Here is a 19,138-nt window from a genome sequence, read left to right on the forward strand (position 1 = left end):
GAGGTTAAGCTGCAGCTATCGCTCAGGACCGTGAACCTGGGAGCCTGGGCGTCCGCTCTGACCAACTCTGCACCAGTCAGGACTTAGAAAGCAGCTTCTGTCGCATCCTGTGGAAAACTCCAGCAGAGGAGATGCTTGTGGGTGACGGAGAAGGTGAGCCCCGCCCTGTCTCCCCTGCAGTCACCTCGTCTGGTGGATGCCGGACTTTCTGCAGATACTTCTTCAGCACCTCTTCTGGGGTTTTACCTGCGGGGACAAGATATTCAGTGGGCCACCAAGACAAACTGGATGTGCCAGAGAGAGGGGAGTTGTTAGCCAGGCTCAAAGCAGAAAAGGCAAGCAATTCATTGCGCAATTGGATTTAAGAACTGAAAGGGAACAGAGTGGTAGAAGATGGAGGGAGGTGGTCTGAGGAGGTGGGAGGTGTTCACACCCGCCTTTATCTCCTTAGGTCACTTCCCTGACAGCCCCCTGCCTAATTTCAACAAACCCACTTTTTGACTGACAGAGGTTGAGTGGGTTTCTCTTCCACATCATCGAAGAGCCTGGACCCGCCCAAACGATGCAATGAGATGACAAATGAAAGCACTTTGCATTGCAGCTCTATTTACAATAGCCCAGAGATGGAAACAACCTAAGTGTCCATCATCGGATGAATGGATAAAGAAGATGTGGCACATATATACAATGGAATATTACTCAGCCATAAAAAGAAACGAAATTGAGTTATTTGCAGTGAGGTGGATGGACCTAGAGTCTGTCCTACAGAGTGAAGTAAGTCAGAAAGAGAAAGACAAATACCGTATGCTAACACATATATATGGAATCTAAGAAAAAAAAAATGTCATGAAGAACCTAGGGTTAAGACAGGAATAAAGACACAGACCTACTACAGAATGGACTTGAGGATATGGGGAGGGGGAAGGGTAAGCTGGGACAAAGCGAGAGAGAGGCATGGACATATACACACTACCAAACGTAAAATAGATAGCTAGTGGGAAGCAGCCGCATAGCACAGGGAGATCAGCTCAGTGCTTTGTGACTGCCTGGAGGGGTGGGATAGGGAAGGTGGGAGGGAGACGCAACAGGGAAGAGATATGGGAACATATGTATATGTATAACTGATTCACTTTGTTATAAAGCAGAAACTAACACACCACTGTAAAGCAATTATACTCCAATAAAGATGTAAAAAAAAAAAAAAAAGAAAGCACACTGTAAACTGTTACACATTTAAAAGCATTAGGTAGGCTTATGGCATTCCTTTTACAATGTGCTAAGTACTGTCTCATTCGGTAATGTGGAGTCAAAGTGCTATTGTTTTTATGGGAAACCAGGAATTTATGACCACAGCTTCAGGACGGTCTTCTTCGGCTGTTGATGGCATGATCACTGCCAGCAGAGGTAGCCCAGCAGTAGGGAAAGGGTGACGCTCTGGGAAGCAATTACCTGAAAGGTGCATTGATTCTGGAATTTTGGGGAGGGGAGGAACTGGACCCCTAAGGCTAGGCAGCCTAGCCTAAAGGCAGGGAATGGGATGATACGGACTCACAAAGAGGCATAGAAATTTGAAAAAAGGGTCAGTGCCTCCCTGGGTGACCTTCTTAACGTCTCTAAGATTCTGTTTTCTCACCTAGGAAATGGGCAAGAGCAACCGCTAGCAGTACTGAGAGCGATGCTTTGACAATTAAATGAGCTAACGCGTGTACAGTTCTTTGGCACTTTACCTGCTAAGAGTCTGATATATGCTATTAATAATAACAGGAAGAGTGGGAAAGTGCAAAATCCTGCCGTTTCCTATGAGACTGCAAGCAAGGCAATCAAGTTTATTTAAGCAGAGAGCTTTTGATAGACTGGAAAAGTAGGACAAGGGTTTGAGGAAGTGGATCCTGCAACATTCAAAAGCTGGGATGCAGGTCCTTCCTTCCCACTGCCCTGCTTCTCTTAGAAGAATCAAGCTTCTATTAACTGAAAGCTTAGTGCTTGCCGGGCTAAGTCACAATATACATTTGATCCCACTGAAACTTCATAACAAGTTTGCAAGGTGGGGACTTAGGGGTGACGGTGAAATCATTTAACCAATACCAGAGACTAGAGAGACCAGCCACAGAGCTGAAGTGGGGTCCTTGGGGCCCTGATAAGCACAGGTATTTGACCTCCTAGGTGTAGGATGTGAAAAGGGAGAATGGAGCTCCTAAAGGGGGATTTGAGGGGCCAGAGCATCTGGAGTCCACAGAGGGACACAAGACAGTGGTTACTTCCCTAGTGACATGGATGCATTACAGGACCTACCTGCTGGGTACCGGTTGTGCCCCTTGTAAAGGTGAGAAAAGAAGAGACTGGGGTCACAAGACTGCAAGGGACAAAGTTGGGATATGAGTCAAGTCTGTTTGGGTTCCAATGTCAAAGCGATCTTTCTCTCTAATGTATCGATATTTTATCTGTGTCCGCATCCTATTTTTATGTGCCTATATTTTTGCGCTGCATTTTTATATTTCTCAAGGTGTCGCCATCTGATCCGTACCTCACCCACTTTGATGTAATCATCAGAACAGGTACTAGGTAGGCCCATTTAGCGGATGCAGAAATTAAGGCACAGAGGGGGAAGGCATGGGTGTGACCCTCAGTGGTGGAGGCAGAGCCAGGGCTGGGAGCCACGTCTGTGACCTCCCCGCCAGGACCCCTTTCAATAAAGAGGCCGATACCTTTCTTGGCTTGTTTCTTGGTGGTCTTGCGGCTTGTGTTGGAAACCCCTGGGATGGACTTTATTTCACTCTTGCTGACGGGGGGTGGGTGGAGGGCCAGCTTTGGTGGCCTGGTGAGACACACAGGCAGCCCTGCCGCACTCATGAGGATCCCGGTGATTCCTGGAAGGGCAAGAGCATGAGAGAAGAAGGACTGGAGAGTCAGCCCCCCAACCCCCCCAGTAACCTCCTCGCCTCCTTTCCACCAGCGTTCTCATAACTCATGGATTCTCTACGTAGCCTCTACTTTTCTCGGAAACGTATCCATTCCCTCATTTTCAACAGCAAGCTTTGCTTTTCACGATCAATTCTGCCCAAACTCTTCCTGCCCAGCCAACCCAACTCCTCACATCCTCGTTTGTCTTAATCAACATCCGAATTCTCTCTCTTTTTACAAATGCTCACGATACCTATTTCATTGCTTTTGTTTTTCTACCTTCAGCCGGGGGCTTCTCTTACCTGCCAAGGCCGGGTTGACAGGACTGGACCCACTTAGGTTCTTCACTGGGACAGTGGGGACCCTGAAAAAGGAGAGAACAGACACATCATGCTTTTGACAAGTGGGACAAAATGGGCCAGTGGTGGGGACCCCAAAACTTCACCCACTGAGGGGTTCCCTTTTCTTACAGGAACTACTTATTCCTACTAAAGATGCAGTAAGTTCTTAGCCCCTCAGCCAGAGCTGATACCTTCAGACCTTGTCAGTCCACTCCACAGAACCTCAAAACTCAGAATGGCCCCACAGTTCCCTCAGAGTCCCAGGAAGGCCCACACAGCCCTGCCTGAGCTGCCAAAATCCCCCACCCCAGTCCCCCCAGCTCTCTGGCCTCTCCTCAAGTCACTCGCCTCTTTACTGCACTCTAGCTGTTCCTCCTACTGGCCAAGAACGTTCCTGCCTCAGAGCCTTTGCATAGGCTGTTCCCTCTGCCTGAAATGCTGTTCCACCTAACACCTACTTGGTTCCCTCCTACAACTTCTTCAGCCTTGGCTCAAATGTTCCCTTCTCAGTGATGTTCCTGAGGCCATCTTATTTAATACTGCTACCCACCCCTCCATCCCACCCTGAGACTCCCCCCCCCGCAACAAGCCCTCTTACCCTGGTCTTTTTTTTTTTTTTTTTGGCCACGTCCCATGGTTTGTGGGATATTAGTTCCCCAACCGGGGATTGAACCTGGGCCCAGGGCAGTGAAAGTGCTGAGTCCTCACCAGTGGACCGCCAGGGAATTCCCACGTATGATCTTTGAAAATAAGTTGTCGCTTCTTATCTTCCCTCCTAAAATCTAAGCTCTACCAGGGCAAATATCTTTGTCTGTTTCGCTCAGAGCCTGACACTAGTAGGCATTCAACAAATATTGGTTGAAGAAATGAAAAAAACATAAAGAAGCAAGTTCAAACTTGGGTGTACAGTCACCTCAGAAGCTTTTGAAAAGGCAAAGCCCCTTGCCTGCGTCAGAAGCTCTACCTGTGGGCCAGGAGAATCTGCATTTTGACGAGCTCCTGCCGAGAGGATGCAGAGGCAGCTGATCCCTAGTCTGACATTTGGAAACCATTGGTCTAACAGCTGTCACTTCTCCTTTTCCCTGAGAAGCATAAATCAGGCAGGGCCTCCTCCCTTTTCTGTCCTTCTCCCCAGCAACTTGAGCCAGGATGGAGAGAAGACAGCACAGCTGCCTGGGAAAGTCAAGGCCTCCCACGGTGCTGAATGGAAAAATATGAGACACACGGGGCTAGGTCTTGCACCATCCCCTTGTCACCCAGGCCTCCACAGCTGGGCTTGGAAGGGGATGTGGGCTTGGAGATGGACTGGGTCACCGACGACTCCAGGAACCAGAGTTTCTGCTATGGGGGTAGGGTGGTGCTGGGAAAGTAGGGGGAGGGGAAAAAGCACTTGTTTATTTGTTATTAATTTATTTGTCCATTCATACTGAGCCCACTTTGTGTTGGATACTCTGCTGTATGCCAGGGACACAGCAGTGAACAAGACAGCCCACAGCCCTTCATCCCTGTGTTAAAATCGCTAACAAGAGTAGCGTCGGGCACTTAATCCCAGGCACCGTTCTACCTGCTCACAGTATATACAACCATCTGACCCTTCCAACAACCTATGCAAGAGGTGTTACTATTATTAACTCCGTTTTAATAGGCAGGGAAGGTGAGACACAGAGAGGTTAAGCAAACTTGACGAAGGTCACACGGCGAAGGATTAGAACCCGGGAAATCTGTCTCCGGAGCCCATTGTTTTAGCCACTCACTAGGCTGTGCTCTTGTGTCTGTGTAATCCTCATCACACCCCATGCTGCAGACAGAAAACACGAAGCTTCAGGTTTAAGGAATGAACCCATAACTCAGAGGGGAGGTTGGAATGTCACCTCAAGGCTGAGCACTGGGTCTGTCTGTCCCCCACGTGCCCAGAAGGATGGGTGCTTGCCTGGCCACGCTGAGTCTTCTGGGGTCTCTGTCCCTTCCCAGGCATGATGACGTGTGCACCAGGGCTGTGAGAAGGATGTGGAAGTAACAAATGTGGGTGTGTTTGTGTCTCAACAGGCCCCCAAAGGCTACTTGTCCTCAGAAACTGTCCCCAGGATAAGTCAAACCCCGATGGGACGAGGTGAAAGCTGAATTCAACACAAAAGAAAGACACCAAGAAAAAGAGGCACAGACTTGATTCCGGACTCTGTAACCTGCCCCACAGGGCCAGGCATGGTATAGCGGATGGGGGGTCAGAGAAATCAGCTTAAAGACCCCGTCCTGCCAGTAACAATGTCCACCAACTTTGCTGAGCCTCAATTTCCCTGTCTGTAAAACTGTGAAAGTCTTGGGTTAGAAGCTGCCGAGGAGACTTCCTGATGATTTCCCACCCCAGCACCTGGGCACCCAAGGTGCAGTCTCTGCCCTGGGTCCCCCACCTGGGGCCGATTCTCCTCCCGCCTCTCTCTGGGGAGTGGGGGTGGGCAGGGTCCCTCCTCTGCGCCTGGATCCACACCAGGGGGCAGTGGGCGCCACCCAGCCCAGCACCTGCCTTCCCCCCTCACCATCTCCAAGGCCCCCACTTCAGCTGATAAGTAGCTGTGATCTGGGTGACAAAAGCCACCTTTGTTCCCACAAACTGGACTGGCAGGTTTCCACACCCAACCTGGTTAACCAGGAAATAGTCCAATCCCCAGAGCGCACATCCCGGGCAGCCCGAGAACTCAGCGCTGGGGGCAAGGTCTGGGGAGAGGGAGGGTGTGCTGGTGAATACTGAGGAACAGGTGGGTGTCCCTGCCACGCCAGGAAAGGGACAACATGGCGGAAGGGCTTGTCAGGAGGCTCTGGATGGTGGCAGCAGGGCTTGGGGAAGAGGGGATATTTGCTTATGAAATACAGAAGGGTCCAGCGGAAGGGGCCCTGCAAGGGGGTCAGGATATCTGCTTCTAGCCCAGCTCTGCACCGACTTTGTGCCTTTGGGAGTACCGTGCAGCCTCTCTGCCATTCAGGACCGCATCCGAGTTACCACGCAGTAAACAGGGCACCCTAAATCCCTGTCCCTGGGTTCCCAGGGAGGGAGGATTTAGGATCCAGGTCGAATACTTTGTAAATAGTCAAGCCCTATGCAAATTTGGGTGACTGTTTACATTTTTTGGTTCCCAAAGGTAAGAGGAAGTTGGGCTTGATACAAAGCCTTTTCCTGCTTAATATTCCAATTTTCTCAGATGCTTGAGGATGTCAGGTGTAAAGTGTTAATACAAAGTTGAGTGCTGGGCAGATCGTTGGGCTGGCAACACTTGACCACCCTTCCCTCACCGTTCTTCGTTAAAATGAAAACCAAGGAGAACAGCCTGTATGGTCCACACCGGGCACACCCTGTCGGGGCCCCCAGGGTTACAGGTGCCTGAGTCCTTTTCCTAGAGGTCAGTAACCCAAAGGCAGGTGAGCATTCACATCCTCCAGGCAGCTCAGCTCAGCAAAAGCTGCCTGACCCAACTACTCGTTGGCCCATCAGCAGACACCCCCTGCCCCCGTGCCGTGGGGAAGTTCCCAGTTATGGAGGGTGCACGTTTTAATTTCTGTCTCTAACCTACAAAACTAAGAAAAGAGAAGAGCTGGCAAGGTGGCAGGGGAAGGGGGGGTTGGTGAGGGGAGAATAGCTCCGCAGATACCATGGTGAGAAGTGTTTTTCTGGGAGTTACGAGCCAACCCAGGAATCCTCGGCGGAACAATGGTCTTGTCTCTCCAGCAACTGAGGTCTCGCTGGAGATAGAGAAGCCTCCATTCTGGAAAAGACGGCCAGAGGGGCGACTCCCGCCCCCCTCAGCACAGCCCTCCTCTCTCCTCTTTAGAAACCCCCTGCTTGTGTCTCTGAATAATTCACAGGATCTTTTGTTCCCCCCAAACCCTTCTCTCCATCCCACCTCTCCCGCCCTCCCTGGTCTTCCTTTTTTCCGTGGGAAAGTTACTGGAAGAGGTCATGGGCAGAGAGGGGAGGGGGAAGGGGCCGTTGGACGACAGAAGGTCGATGGCAATGGCAGACAAAGGGAATAAACACGCTAATTAAATGGCCAAGAAAGACTGGAGGAGAAGATGGTAGTGGGGGTGAGGGAGGTGGTAAGAGGTGAAAAGGAGAGGGCTGGAAGACAGAGAGGGTAGGGAGGGGCCTCCCTTGTCAGGAAAACAGAGCAGAGAAAAAAACAACTTGTTTCTATAGCTCTTTTGAAATTGCACTGCCCAGACCTCCGCCCCAATTCTGCTGCTCGGATTCTATTGGCAGGCAGATACTCGAGCAGAGAGATAAAGAGCTGACGAATCCTTCATTGACATTTAAAGCGATCTGGGGTTCCCCTCCCTCAAGTACGGCATGGGGTCACTTGGCTTTTGTGTAGGGCGCCAGAAATGAAGTAGGGTGTTAGATTCGACTCAGTAACTACAGGGCGCATAGATACTGTTCGTAATAGTAATAGCAGCTAATACTGAAAAGACTCTTATTATGTGCCAAGCACTGTAGTAATTCCACACTGGATATTTCATTTAGTCCTCATGACAAACCCTGTAAGCAAGGTACCATTCCTATCCCCATTTTACAGATGAGTAAACTGAAGATAGAGGATGCAAAACTTGCCCCAAGTTACACAGCCAGAAACTTGGGTTCCAGCCCAGCCAGTCAGATTCTAAAGACTGTGTTCTTACCCACTATAGGAGCCTCCCTCTGCCATGCCAGCAGTCGCCCTGGAACTCCGTTAGGGGCCCTGGGATGCTGCTGTACGCCAGTGTGGAGAAACTGAGCAGCGGCATCGTGCGGGTACCCCTTCCCCTCTGCCAAATACTTCTGCAGGCTCAGAGGAAGTCATGAAAACCTCAGGCATCTGACTAGCATCTGACCATTTATAAATTGCCTTTGAATACAACGAGGAGCTGGGCTTTGGCCAAAAGAGCGGCAGACTAGGAGACGAAAATCTAGGTTCCAGCTCCCGCTCTGTAACACGTGGGCTGTGCCTCTCTCCTTGGGGAGTTAATTCCTAGCTGAGTGCCCATGCCTGACACTTGCATCACGGTGTAAGGTCATGAGTTAATGCCGGCGAGCGCATCGGGTCAACTGTTAAGGGGTGACTGCTCTTAGCTGAGGTTTTGACACTGACTCCGTGGGGTAGGCAAGGCAAGCATGATGATCCCCATTCCACACAGGGGGAACACGGACCTTGCAAAGATTCCACGCCTCACGCAGTGGCAGAGGCAGGAGTAAAGGCCCAGCCTCACGGTCTGCAAGCTACCCTCCTTCCTGTCTCCTCCCGGCGCTGAGCCTCTATGTACAGAGATCTTCCTCTGGGCAGCCTGACCTTCACACTCTTGGGTCCAACCTACCTCTGAACCATGCCGAATGTCTGGGGCTTGGGTGGCAGGCGGGGCCAAGCTCCTCCAGAGAAAGGGAAGATTGGACAGATGTAAGAGGCCAATCTCACAAGAAATCAGGGGCTGGCAGGCAAAGGCTACGGGTACCACATGGACCTGCGTCTCTCCCATTTTATGATCAGGAAGGCCAAGAGGATGATAAAAAGCAGTCATAACAGAATCTACAACATCCCCAAGTTGTCACAGGAACGACTGAGACGGTGCATGGGAACTGCCTGGGAGGTAGTAAGTACTCATTAAACACGGGCTGTTATTCCAATCTGGAGGCACCAGAGGAAAGGGACTAACCCTCACCTGGCACCTGCTGTGTCCTGGACACCGTGATTGACAGGGAAGCAGCATGGCTGAGTGGGGAAGAGTCAGGGCTCAGACCTCCTGAAGTCTGAATCCCGTTCTCTACTGATGATTAGGTATGTGCCCTGGAGCGAGTGAAACTCTCATGTCTTCAAGGGTAAAATGGGATCAAAAATGCCTACTCCAGGGGCTTCCCTGGTGGCGCCGTGGTTGAGAGTCCGCCTGCCGATGCAGGGGACACGGGTTTGTGCCCCAGTTCGGGAAGATCCCATATGCTGCGGAGCGGCTGGGCCCGTGAGCCATGGCCGCTGAGCCTGCGCGTCCGGAGCCTGTGCTCCGCAACGGGAGAGGCCACGACAGTGAGAGGCCCGCATACCGCAAAAAAAAAAAAAAAAAAAAAGCCTACTCCATAGACTTGTTGTAAGGATTAAGTAAAGTGATGAAGCCCCCAAACTAGAACATGGTGGGAGCCCCTGAATGTTGCCTGCTGTCTCTCGGTAGGCATCACATCCTTTAATGCTCACTGCAACCCTAACATGAAGATTACGGCCAGCATTTACAGATGAGGAAGCTGGGGCTCTGTGAGGTTAGGGATCCGCCCCTATCACAGGGCTAGGAAGAGGCAAGGTCTCCATTAGAATCCAGATCTGCTGGATCCCAAAGGCCACATCCTTGCTTACCCACCACACCGTGCTGCCTTCCACCTGCAGCCAGGGGGTCAGGGGAAGACGAGGAGGACCTTAAGCCTCGGCAGCCCTTCCTTCATCTCTGACCCGGATGATCAGTGACGTCTGATGCCCTGATCAGTTGATGCTCAGAGGCAGCCACGGAAGCACCTACCCGGAGGCGATCAGCACCCGGGACTGGGCGATGGCCAGTCGCTGCAGGTTGGTCCGATTCAAGGTCGCCAGGGCCACCCTTCCGGTCTTGCCATTGGCTCCCGGGGGGCTAGCAGGGGAGACCGCATTCGCCCCTGCCGGCGTGCTGGAGGCTTGTCGCCGGATCGCCTGCGATGGGACCATCTTCACCGGGCCTCGAATGGTGCCCGTGCTGTCCAGTGGCTTGGCCCCGGGGCCTGGTGGGGGAGGCATCTTGACCACTCCAGACTCGGGCATGTGCTTGCGGGCAGCCGGGGGCTGCAGGGGTCCAGCGCTCCCATTGGCCACCGCGGCCTTGACGCTCATCACCAGGACGCACTGCGGGCAGGAGCAGGGCGCGGCGGGCGGCGCGGCGGCAGGCCCGGGGCTGGCCGGCCAGGACTGGGGCTTGGGCAAGGTGCCAGTGACCATGGGGTAGATAAGATCCAGCCGCCGGCGGACGCGGCGCTGGCGCTGGGTCTGCCGGTTGATCTGGCCCATGGTGCTGAAATCAATGACGTAGCTGAAGCCGATGGAAGTGAGGTCGATCCAGGGGTGCTGCTTCTCGTAGGCGTGCTGGATGGTGATGCCCACTTCCATGTCGTAGGGCGTCCAAGAACCATTGTCGTTCTCCCACTCCCACACCACGCCCTTCCCAGGGGCCGAGGTCGGGTCGTAGTAGTTGCGGCGAACCGGACGGAGGGTCCCTGCCAGAGTGGGACAGAGGAGAGGATCAGGGTCACCAAGGGATGAAACTGAATCGTGTTACGTTAATAGGCAGACATTAAACGAGTCCTACAGTGTGCCGGCACTGGGCTGCCTGTTGAGATATCAGCTTTGAATGAGGCTCATTCCTGCCCTTTTGAAGTCCAGCAGTCACATGGGGGTGGAAGCAGATGAGTTACACGGGGAAGGATGTGGGAGATAGTACAGGGTACCAGAAAGAGCACTTCCTGGTTTGGAGTCGGGGGACCTTAGTTTGCAGGCAAATTGGATCCCTTAATATAACACCCCACAACTTTCTTTTCTCCCCCAAGAAACAAGATGATAACTCCTTTGCCGAGTTTTTGTAAAATTAAATGTGGCTCAGTCAATCAACGAATATGCATTTGTCTGTGGCAGGACCTGGATTTCTCACGCGCCCTGTACTCTGCAATAAGGTATATAAAGCCCTTGACACGTGCTAGGCGCTCAGAAACATCATTTCCCTTCTTCCTTGATTCTCCACATGCCTCAGCCCCGAAGGCTACAGGGGAAATGAACACAGGGTCATGGGACCCTAGAGGATAGAGGAAGACTCTGCCCCCAACCCAGGAAGGCTGCCCAGGGCTGGGGGCGATGGCTGGCTCTCTGGACTTCTTTGGGTGTGGTAAAAAAAAATAAAAGGTCAGGTTGGAAGAACTCTCTCATACTTCCCAGCATTAAGTCTTATATCAACAACTGCAAGAGTGATCGCAAGAATAACTTTCTATTTATCTAACGTCTTCCCCCGCCCCCGAGAAGCTCAACCCTCCTAAAGATAGGAGAGTCTCAATTTCGATAGTCTCACAGTGGGTGGGATGGGGGGTGGTGAGGGCAGGGAGGAGATTAGGGTTTGTTGCAGGGGAATAGGACAGCAGAAATGAACCTGCAGGACTGTCAGGGAAAACTACACCTGTAACTGTTGCCTCTTTCTCCTCTATCTACCGGAACCTTGAATTCAGATCCATGCCCAACCAGGGCTCATTTCGTGGATATTAACATAAAGGCTGAAGATGCCTGGTTCAAGGCCGGGTAGGGAGACTGGGGAGAGCTCCAAGGATGCTGGAATCTCTGCATCCGTCAGCTTAAGCTCTATCCATCAAAGTGGTGGGAAAAGGCTCCCCTTCCCTGGCCTCTGACCCACCCCCTCCTCCAACCCAGAGGGAGACACCAAGACTGGGGACAGAATCTCATTCAAGGGGGGAAGAAAAGGAACAATGACTATTCAGGCCTTTGCCAGGTCATAACCCCCCCACCCCCCGCCGCCCCCATCTCCAAGCCCCTTAATGACCCAAAACATCAACATTCAGAAGCAGGAGGGAGAAGCAGAACAATCCCCTCCCTATTCAGCGCCAGGAGGTCTGCTGGATGTGGGGGGAGTGGGAGAGCAGGAGGAACGGGGTGGCCAGTAGGCCCCTGGTTTGCCGCCATTTCCTTCCAAGGTGCCAGCTTGCTGGGGGACAAACAGCACAACCTTTGGATCCAACAGCAGAGTTTCCGTCCCTTCCAGCTGTGTGATTAAGCCTTAGTTTCCTCATCTGTTTGGGTCCTGGGTAGCTTCTTCAAAGGGTGGATTTGAGGATGAAATGCAGGAATGAATATAAATGCTAAGATAATACCTGTCGCTTGGCAAGGGCGCAATAAAAGTTGGTGATTATTATTGTAATTTATCTTCTATTGTATGTCTTAGCAGGATGGAGAAGTCACGGGGGAAGTTTAGTCCAGGGTATGTGTGTGTGTATGTGTGTGTGTGTGAGAGAGACAGAGACAGAGACAGAAACAGAGACAGAGAGAGAAGAGGACCAGAGAGAGAGTTTAAACTCCCTCTTTGCAGAATCTTTGTTACTTAGAAAACACCTTCAGCTATCCCATCTCATTTGATCTCCCTGGCAATCCTGTGAAACAATGTTTAAAGATGAGGACATTAAGTTTAGAGAGCTTAAATGACACTATTTTATTCTCTCTCCAGGGTAGCAGGGACAAACAATGTGCTTGACCAATTCTCATAAATGTGCTTAAAAGGCATTTTTCACAATGGTGGTGTCAGTCCCAGCTATGCCTGGGAGTTGCCCCAGAACTTCTGGAAACTCTGCCCTGCCTCTTTCCAGGTGTATCCTCCTCTCTGCCCCGGACAGATGCCCCAATTTCCTCCTGCACTCCCTCAGTGTTCCCTGACTCTCCGCTGCCCCTGCTATTCACCAGGTCCCGTCTATCAAAATGCCCTCCTTTGCTGCTTTGATCTACTGAAACTTTCCTTATCGTTCAGGTCCTATGCCACTTGCCATCCATTTCTTGAAATGCTCTCCTATTCCGGGCTCCATCTTCAAGGAGTCTGGGGTGCACAGCTGCTTATGTCTGATGGGTACAATCATCTTGGCACTTTTCATATCAGTGCCTAACGCAGAGTCGGCAGTAACGAGGGCTCCACAGACGTGCTGTGATGGGGTGAGGACTTCTGGCTACGTTGGCATTTGATCATTTAGCCCCTATTGCTGAGTATGCGTTAGCTGCTGTGGGGAATACAGATTCACGCACTCCTGAAGCACCCCCCAGTCTAAAACAAGACAAGTGCCTAGTTATGAGGCAGAATACGCCACCAAAAAGGGTGTCAACAAATGCAACGCTAGCAGAAAATGTAACCACAACCCCACCGTGCTTTGATCCCTTCCATGACTTCCTCGTAGGTCAAGACCAAGATGCTCTCCACCCACAACCTCTGTGGTCTCCTCGAATCCTAACACACTCTGCCCACATTTCTGCCCCATTGGCCTCCTGCAGACTCTCGCCACTGCCTCTTCTCCTCTCTGGGCTGCTTCACAATCTTGGTCCCTCCCCTCACACACTCTGGCATCCTCCTGGCTACCCATCCTTCAGATTTCAGCTCACTTCCTCGAGGAAAGCTCTCTGGGTTGTCCGACCAGGTAAAACTCCTGCTCCTATATTTTGCACTGTCCTGAGGTGCAGTTACACATTTATTTGTGTGATTCATTTGATGAATGTCCACCTACCTCATGGGACTCCCAATCTCATGAGGGTGGGCATCCAGGAGTTTGCTTATGGCTGTAGCCCCCATGCCTAGCATGTCCTGAGGGCTCAATAAATATCCACTGAAGAAAGGAAGTAATCATAATTTGGAGAGCATTTCAAGAAATGGAGAGCATAACAGAGAACATAGGGCCTGAATGAGGAGAACCTCAACAGGTGAAAATGATGAAGAAGGGCATCTCAGGAGAAGGGACCTTGTGAATAGTTGGCGGGAGGGTGTCTAAGGGAATGCCTGAGAATAAAAGGCACATCTGTTTGGCGGGAGTAGAGGAAAATATGGGCATACAGGAAGATAAACTTGGAAAGGTGCGTGAGAGCCAGGGCGTAGATGGTCTGGACTGCTAGGCTATGAGGGCTTTTATGTACAGGCCACGAGGAACCAGTGAGGTTTGTGACACAGAGAAGTGATGACACCAGAGCTGCTCCGTTTATTAGTTCCAAATGAGAAGTAATGGGGGGGAAGGGGGGGGTTGCTGGCAGCAAAAATGAAAAGCAGGTGATAGACCAGAGGGACCCTACGTAATGGGTAGGACCTGACCACAAGTAGCTGAATGCATTCCAAGTGATCCAGGATCACGTGCTTTCGAATCTCCTGGGGAACAGATCAGCAACACCCTCCAGACCTGAGGGCCGGCATCCCTGGGAGCTGGGCCCGGGAATCTGCACGTGAACAACTGCAGAGTGTTCATCGCGAATGCTCAAGTTTCAGCTTCCACATGCCTGTATATGTGGGGCATCCAAAAAGAATGACGAGACGAGTCAAAGACCCTTGAGGCTTTGACCACGGGTGAGCGGTAAGGTAGTGACGCCATTTAACAAGAAGAGGGGTGTCACAAGGAAGAGCTGATTTTTGGAAGGAAAGATGCTGCGTTCAGTTCAGCCCTAGAGGGTTAGTTAAAAACAGAAGGCAGACCTCAGCACGAAAGTCGTGGGACAAGAGAGATGGTGGGATTACATTCTCTGATTATTCTGAGATCACTCCAGGACTGACATGGGCGAGTCCTGGACCTTTCTATAATCAGGACCCTGAATTAGATGATCTGAGGAAATCCACTGGGTCCTAAGGTGCAGTGTGACCCAAGGACAAGGCTTCTAATGGCACAGGGATAAAGGTTTTCACAGACTAAGGAGGAAGAAAGAGGAAAAAAGCTTCTTCCAGCAACTCAGACACATACATCCCAAAGCACCCAAGTTGTTCTGGCTCCTGGGAAATGACAGACAACTCCTTTCAGGCATGACCCTAGGACTCCAGGGCATTTCACCCACGTCCATACAGCACTGTGCTCCTGTACCCAGGAAATCCCAGGCCTCTCTTACCAGCACCCCTCACCCTCACTAGAATGTTCCATGAGGGCAAAGACTTGGATGGTTTGCTATCGCTATATCCCACAAGCCTGGAACAGTGCCTGCAAGAAGTAGGTGGTCCTCCAAATGAAGGAGGACATGGGCACTTGGTTCAGAATCTCAGCTCTGCCGTGGACTGGCTGTAAAACTTTGAGCAACTTCATCTTTTTCAACTTGTTTCCTTTCCTATGAAGTGAGAACAATGGGTCCTTCATAAGATGGCCGAGGATGAAACCAGATGATGTGTGCAATGTGCTTGGTGCCTCCCTCATACTGGAGCTATCACGTGGTCGTGACATTTGCTCCCACCACTCTTGTGCTCGCACAGGGTGGGGAGTATAGTTGGGGGGGGGGCACTAAAAATCAGCTTCTATCAAACCCTTGAATCACTCTCCATCTGACTCTCGTCACTGCGTTAAAGACATAAAAGAGGCAAAAGTTGCACAGAAAACTGAGCTGGAAAGAACCCTCCCTCATAGCATGTTACTTCTAATTAGCGTCATCACTGGCGCAGAGTCCAAGAGTTCAGAGTTCAGAGTTCAGAGTCCAGAGTTCACCTGCCGATGTGCATGATGGGAGGAAAGGAAACAGAAGGAATCTTAAGGCTGCTCTTCATTCTACGAGGAAGAATGAGGCCTGAGCAGCCGAGGCACTTGCTGAAGGCCACAGAGTAAGCCAGTGGGTCTGGAATGAGACCCTGAGTCACGTCTCCCACTGCCAGCCCGGGTCCTCCCCCATCCTCCTGCCAGGCCCTGAAAATGGCAATGATCAGGTATGTTGGAAGATACAGAACACAGGGATGTTGGATGTTACAGGGGACAGAGCTCCAGCCACTGCCCTACAACAGAAAAAGGTCAGCCCAGTCAAGGTGAATGATCGTGGGTGGAGAGGACCCAACAGAGGCTTTTCGAAGCAGCCAAGACTCCTTCACCTCTATCTAGCCCTGTCTCTTCCCTTCTTCCCCATTCTCTAGCCCCAAATGCCTAGAGGAGACCAGCATAGAATGCAAATAAGTGCAGACTCAGAGCCGGTCTGGGGAAGGAGAAGGGTCCAGGACAGACAGAGGTGGGCAGGGGGTATCTGCAACCTCCCAGCCATCTCCCTGGAGACAGACTGGATGAGGTCGGAACCCAGGGGAGTGGAGAGTCTGAGGACTTCCTTGGCAGCAGGGCAGGCAACTTCTGAAAAAACACAGCTCCCATGTCAGGAAATGTCCCCACACAGAGGAGGCAACAACAAAAAAAGAGAGGAATCGCCTCTGGGCAGGGGACTTCCAGCTCTCCTTTGTTTATGGGGATGTTTCTGGTTCCCAGCTTCAAACTGTGGCTTGGGGATGGTGGGTAATTTAATTAAACGTTGCCAGGGCTTGGCGGAGGTTGCCTGGGAGCCGGTGGCTTACAGTTCCTACCCTGTCACGGCTTCATCAATGAGCTATATTGAGAGGAACTGTGTGTCTGTTGATGGAGAAGACAGAGGAGGGGGGCTGTGAGCCCAGAAACCCAGAGATTCTATTCTGCTTTGACAAGCTCCCCGACAGACCCAGCAGTCCTGGGAATTCAGCCCAGTGCCTTCTCACCCAGCGCACCCAGCGCGGGGCCTGGCGCTGAGGATGGAGGCTCTCAGCCCACGTTGGCCGATGAACCAGTAGAATGAGTGGATGACACCAAAGCAGTCTGAATCCCTCAGAGACAGACAAAAAATGTAAAACACACCCTGAGGCAGTTCGAAAAATGATCCAGGGCCAGGTCGGGTCTAAAATTTGAGAAGCTCCAGCCTCCGACTTAACTGTGAACCACCAGGCAGTGGGCAGCCTGTCCTCAGGGAAGGGTGGTCAGACCTGGGGGAAGTAGCAACTGTCCTTCAATCCAGTTTCCTCCAGAACTTCATTTCTGTAGTAAGAGCCCTTCAGGCCATGACCCTTCCTAGGAACCACGCCCATCTCAGACATCCCTAAACACTGATGAAACTTTCCCCCTTCTCAAATGTGGGACAAGGCCTGGGACCTTTATGTCACCAAGACGTCTCTCCATCCGCTGCTGAGACTTAGTCTGAAATAGAAAAGCTAACACCTGCCCATCTATTCTGAGCAGGATTGGAGTCCCCTGTCAGGTAGGTGTCTTGACTGTCAGACTCTCTGACCCCACCTACAGGGCTAGCTTCCCCCTCCCCACAGTCTGATGCCTCCACCCTCACCTCTCGGACTTCTGTCCAAAGTACACAGTTACCTTCTCCCCCCTCCCCCTTGGCCACACTTAATCCTCTTTCTCGACCTCCCCACATTCCTCCTTATTCCCTCTTCCTCCCAGTCCCTCTCAGCTCCAGCCCCCTCCCTTTCCCACCAAGGTTTAAGCCCCTCCAGATGCTAACGCTTCTGGAATCCTTTCCCCAGAAAGCTTCACTCAGTCGGTCGGTGTCTACAAAGTCCTTGGCAAAGAGGTTGTTAGGAGTTATGACTAAAGATGAGGACACGAGGGTGGAAAGATACCCCTTTCCCATGACAATCCTAATTAGCGCACAGGATGCGGGGGCTTTCCAAGGAGGCGGAGATGCCTTTGCTCACACAGCTGTTCTCTGACCCTCTGGGACTCACCCGGTCCTCCCCTCCGGTCCCTCCCTTCCACACCTGTCTCTCCAGGCTCCTGGGTCACACTCTCCGGAGAGCCGAGCCAGAATCCCCAAAACGACTGCCCACCTCCGTGAAGAGGCTGCTGGAGAGACAGACCTGTCCCAGGTAAATTAAGCCTGGGCACCATGCGTGGGCCACGCAAAAGATGCAGCCCCCCCTCTGCCCCTCACGTCAAGGACCCGCCACCCTGACCTCCAACCTGCAGGCTCTCTTCTTGGCTCTGACCTGGAAAGGCTGGCCAGCTGGGATGTGGGATTTGCGGTGGCCACAGTGGCAACTTGATTCTCACAAAAAGATAGGAGTTTAGTGTCCCCCATAGGGGACCTTTACGGGGTGAATCTTGGGGACAGTTTCTTTTTAGGAATTCTTCTCCTCCAAGGACAAAGCGATCAGCTTCCCAGCCAGGCATTCCGGAGCTGTGTCCCTCCCCCGCCTCCCTCCATCTGCTCTGGCCTGTTGCTTCAACGCTTGGAGTGCCCAAGCAGAGGCACTCACCAATGCCACAGCAACCCAGGCGTTTCCTGCCCTGGAATCCCCCAAGTCCACCTCTGTTCCCAGAAAGGCCCCTCCCTGCCCGTACTAGACCACAGTGAAAGCCTCCCGGGAATCCCTTCTTCCTCCTCCCCCCGGGATGCAGCTGTGGGAAGCCATCCCACCCCGGAGGGGTAGAGGCAGCAAGGTGGTTGACCAGGGGAACATGTGGCAGGCCCGAGGGTGCCTGAGGCACGGTAGGGTCAGTCAGCCAAGGTGATGTGTGAGGAATGAGAGCAGCAAGCCTTTCCTATCAGCTGGGATTGCTTGTGGGCTGGTGAGCCCCGGAATTTCTACAAGAGCCACCAAGCGTTTCAAAGGGGGGCGTGAAAGGGGGTTTTTAGGAGCTAGGTTGAAGCTCGGTTTGCATAACCAAACCACGGGTACTATTTGCATGGACGTTTATTGCAGGGGGTATCTTAAGAGCATCGTGGGGCGTCAAGCGCCCCCTCCACGACCCCCTCTCGGTGACACCAGTGTATGGAGATGCGGACAAAGGTGGGCCCCGGTGGGCTCGCGACGTGGGAGACCTCAGGGCAGGCAGGGGAGGAGGCGCGGGCGGGGCAGGGGTGGCCGGCTCACCGGTGTCCTGGCGAAACTGGTTCATGGACTGCAGGTCGATGATGTAGGGCGCGAGACGGCTGTCCACCTGGCCCAGCACCACGCTGCCCCCGGCGCGGGGGCCGGCGCGAACCACCGCCTCGATGTGGTGGCTCACGGCCGGGCTGTAGGGACGCCAGCGGCCGTGCTCGTTCAGCCATTCCCAGACCACCACGGCCGAGGCCAGGAGCATGGCGAGCCCGGGGCTGCGGCGGCGGCAGCGCTGCGATGCCTGCCTCCCGGGCCCGGCGCGCCCGCCCTCCTCCGCTTCCTCCTGCGCCGCCGCCTCCGGGCCTCGACCGCGCCCCCCGCCCTGCGCCCCGACACCCCGGGCAGCCTCAGCTCCGGCCCATGGGCCGCCCCCCAGCCGCGCATCCACCGGGGCCCGGAGACCAGGGCCGCCGGGCTCCGACCGCGCGCCGCCGCCGCCGCCGCCCGGGTCCGCCGCTGCTGCCGCTGCTCCGTGGGGTCGA

At 52.8% G+C, this 19,138-nt stretch overlaps 1 protein-coding gene across 1 annotated transcript in view; it reads right to left on the reverse strand.

Annotated features, from left to right (window-relative positions):
* The window catches only part of DTX4 (deltex E3 ubiquitin ligase 4), a 35,272-nt gene extending 16,410 nt beyond the window's left edge, over positions 1-18,862 (reverse strand). Inside the window, exons 1-5 of the mRNA XM_004264159.3 lie at positions 18,648-18,862; positions 9,762-10,485; positions 3,204-3,265; positions 2,706-2,867; positions 185-246 (exon numbers count right to left, since the gene is read on the reverse strand). Of these exons, the coding sequence (XP_004264207.1) occupies positions 185-246; positions 2,706-2,867; positions 3,204-3,265; positions 9,762-10,485; positions 18,648-18,858 (1,221 nt within the window). The 5' untranslated portion in view covers positions 18,859-18,862. The remainder of the gene's footprint in view (positions 1-184; positions 247-2,705; positions 2,868-3,203; positions 3,266-9,761; positions 10,486-18,647) is intronic.
* Between the last annotated feature and the right edge of the window lie 276 nt (positions 18,863-19,138).

Source organism: Orcinus orca, chromosome 8, assembly GCF_937001465.1.
Source record: "Orcinus orca chromosome 8, mOrcOrc1.1, whole genome shotgun sequence".
Classification (NCBI taxonomy): domain Eukaryota; kingdom Metazoa; phylum Chordata; class Mammalia; order Artiodactyla; family Delphinidae; genus Orcinus; species Orcinus orca.